Source organism: Seriola dumerili, unplaced genomic scaffold, assembly GCF_002260705.1.
Source record: "Seriola dumerili isolate Sdu_G_001 unplaced genomic scaffold, Sdu_1.0 BDQW01000138.1, whole genome shotgun sequence".
NCBI lineage: Eukaryota > Metazoa > Chordata > Actinopteri > Carangiformes > Carangidae > Seriola > Seriola dumerili.
This window is the reverse complement of record NW_019174393.1, coordinates 8,986,042-8,989,183: the sequence shown is the minus strand read 5'-3', so window position 1 is coordinate 8,989,183 and position 3,142 is coordinate 8,986,042. Positions and strand designations below refer to the sequence as shown.

At 45.7% G+C, this 3,142-nt stretch overlaps 1 protein-coding gene across 1 annotated transcript; it reads left to right on the top strand.

The window, feature by feature from the left end:
* LOC111224889 (F-box/LRR-repeat protein 14) lies at positions 1 to 1,839 on the top strand. Its single transcript, XM_022749582.1, has one exon. The coding sequence runs from the start codon at positions 597 to 599 to the stop codon at positions 1,797 to 1,799; it is 1,203 nt and encodes a 400-aa protein (XP_022605303.1). The 5' UTR covers positions 1 to 596; the 3' UTR covers positions 1,800 to 1,839.
* The last annotated feature ends 1,303 nt before the right edge of the window (positions 1,840 to 3,142 follow it).

Below are 3,142 nucleotides of genomic sequence, written 5' to 3'. Positions count from 1 at the left end.
CTCTGCCTACAAAGCCAACCTAGCTCTATCTTCTCTGCTTTTCTATCATGGAAATGTTTTTTAATAGGTGGCGTTAAGAGTGTTGGTTTTATTTTTACTTTCTTATACTGAAATGTACGACCGTCTGGATCCCCGCTCGCCCGAGAGAGGAAGGCTTTTTGTAGGTATAATACAAGGAAGCGTCGTCTGAGAGAGGGAGAGAGAGGGGGAAGGATTGACGCTTTTTCCTCCTCTCCTCCTCCTTCTTCCTTTCGCCCCCTCTCCTCCTCTTTTTGGCGGAGAGAGGGGTTGAGGCAGGAATAAACGCTTTTTTTTGTTTTTTTCTTTCTTTTTTTTTTTTAAATGCATTTGAATCCTACTGCGCAACCAGACCGGATCACGTGGGATTGGAGAGAGTTGGATCGATTTTGCACAGTTCAATGTGAGAAAAAAGAGAGAGAAACAAACAACTCTTTCTTTTTTACTTCTGTGGATAACTGGGACTGTTGATACTTTTTGCATTAGTGCAAGAGAAGGGGGGTGTTTTGAGTGGGATCCTTCTTTCAGCCTTGGAGGTGTGGAGTATTAATTCTTATATGCCTGGGTTTTGAAAAACAATGGAGACGCACATTTCGTGCCTCTTCCCGGAAATTTTGGCCATGATTTTCAGCTATCTGGACGTGAGGGACAAAGGCAGGGTAGCCCAAGTGTGTATCGCTTGGAGGGACGCATCCTACCACAAGTCAGTGTGGAGGGGGGTGGAGGCCAAGCTGCACCTCCGCCGGGCCAATCCCTCCCTGTTCCCCAGCCTCCAGGCCAGGGGCATCCGGAGGGTCCAGATCCTCTCTCTGCGCCGCAGCCTGAGTTATGTGATCCAGGGAATGCCTAACATTGAGTCCCTCAACCTGTCCGGCTGTTACAACCTCACAGATAATGGGCTGGGCCATGCATTTGTGCAGGAGATCCCATCACTGAGGGTTTTGAACCTGAGTCTGTGTAAGCAGATCACAGACTCCAGTCTAGGCAGGATAGCCCAGTATCTGAAGAACCTGGAAGTACTGGAGCTTGGTGGCTGCAGCAACATCACAAACACTGGGCTTCTCTTGATAGCCTGGGGCCTCCACAGACTCAAGAGCCTCAATCTGAGGTCCTGCAGGCATGTCTCGGACGTGGGGATTGGACATTTGGCGGGCATGACCCGCAGCGCAGCAGAAGGTTGCTTGAACCTGGAGTATTTGACTCTCCAGGACTGTCAGAAACTGACGGACCTGTCACTCAAACACATTTCCAAGGGCCTGACCAAACTCCGGGTACTGAACCTGAGCTTCTGTGGGGGGATCTCAGACGCAGGGATGATCCATCTCTCCCACATGGCTTCCCTGTGGAGCCTCAACCTACGCTCCTGTGATAACATCAGTGACACAGGGACCATGCACCTCGCCATGGGCACCCTAAGGCTCTCTGGGCTTGACGTTTCCTTCTGCGACAAGATAGGGGACCAGACCCTGGCATACATTGCCCAGGGGCTGTACCAGCTAAAGTCCTTGTCCCTGTGCTCATGTCACATCTCTGATGATGGGATAAACCGGATGGTGAGGCAGATGCATGAGCTGAGGACCCTGAACATTGGACAGTGTGTGCGCATCACGGACAAAGGGCTGGAGCTCATAGCTGACCACCTGACCCAGCTGGCGGGCATCGACCTGTATGGATGTACCAAGATCACCAAGAGGGGACTGGAGAGGATCACACAGCTCCCCTGCCTTAAAGTGTTGAACCTGGGACTCTGGCAGATGACAGAGAGTGAGAAAGTGAGGTGATTGGAAATGTTTTTTTTTTTTTGTTTTTTTTTTGTGTGTGTGACTGTGTGTGTGTGTTTGCCTTTTACTTTATGGATGGGGACAGAGGGGGACACAAGGAGCAGGAGGGAGGGGGGCGGATGGGTGGGGAAACATCTTTTCTTATTTAAAAAGAAACCTTCCTTTCCCTCCTGTGTAAGGAGTGCTTCTCCCATGTGACCAGAATCTTGTGTCCAAATGTTTTATTTTTCTTTCTGTTGGCCTTGCAGGATCTAAATTAGTGTTTGATATAACTTAATATTCTGCCTGGTAGGAAGCAATTAAAACTTGCTTTTGTTGTGAACTCATGAAAATCCCTATTAGCAATTGTTTTGATCTCATATTGAGTTTTAATATCTCATAAATTCTGACATTGGACTGGAATAACTTCAATGCATATCAGCTTGTTTCACACATTTCAAAAGTGTCATTATCTTCATACTATTAGAATAATCTGCTCCATTTACTGACACTTGCTTCCAGAAAATTCTTGAAGTGAAACTTGCATCCATTCAAACTGGCACATTCCTTTTTCATTTAAAGCAAAGTGAGGTTTTAAAACTTGAGTATGAGACTTTTATTTTTACAGTGAGTCTGGATTTGAGACATTTAACGACTAATCTCCGCTACAGCCATCACGCCTAAAAACATTTGGCTACCTCGTATGTGGTTGTTTTCAAAGGGTGTATACTGTTAAAAAAAAAAAAAAAAAAGAAGAGGAAGAAGGAAAGCGAGAATGAGAGACTGGGAGAAAATGTGCCTAAAGGGACTGTGTCTGCCCCCTCCCCCATCCCCCCATCCCCTCCCTCCCTCCCTCCATGAGCAGAGCTGGAGAAAGGAGACCAGGACACAATCTAACTACCTTTGTTAATTTACCCCCATAAACAGCAACAATTTCCCGGAGAGAGACAGAGAGAAAGGGAAAGGGAGCTGTAAAATCTAGTCAGATAACAACAGGACGGCGCTTTATGCAAAAAACATAAACCCTGTGTGTAGTAGAGCTTTTTTATTGTTTGTTTCCTTCATTTTCTTATGGGTAAAGTCCAACTTTAACGCCCTTTATAGAGACGTGCTGTGTTCAAGCTTTGACCAATATAAAGGAGACAAGATTATCAGCTTACCCTTAGGAGAAATACCTATAGTCATCCTATAATAATACTAGGCTGTAGAGGTAGAGGAATATTATAGTGATACAATATGAGGTAACACGTATTGGTATGAGCAGGCCATTATTAAACGCAATATATGTCAGTGTAAGTATATTATAGGAATATTTGGCATTTTTTGTAAGGGATGCTGGTGGAAATAAATGTCAGTGGATGTTG

What these genes read in the sequence shown, in the direction of transcription:
- LOC111224889 (XM_022749582.1), top strand. Translation starts at nt 597, where the DNA reads ATGGAGACGCACATTTCGTGCCTCTTCCCGGAAATTTTGGCCATGATT.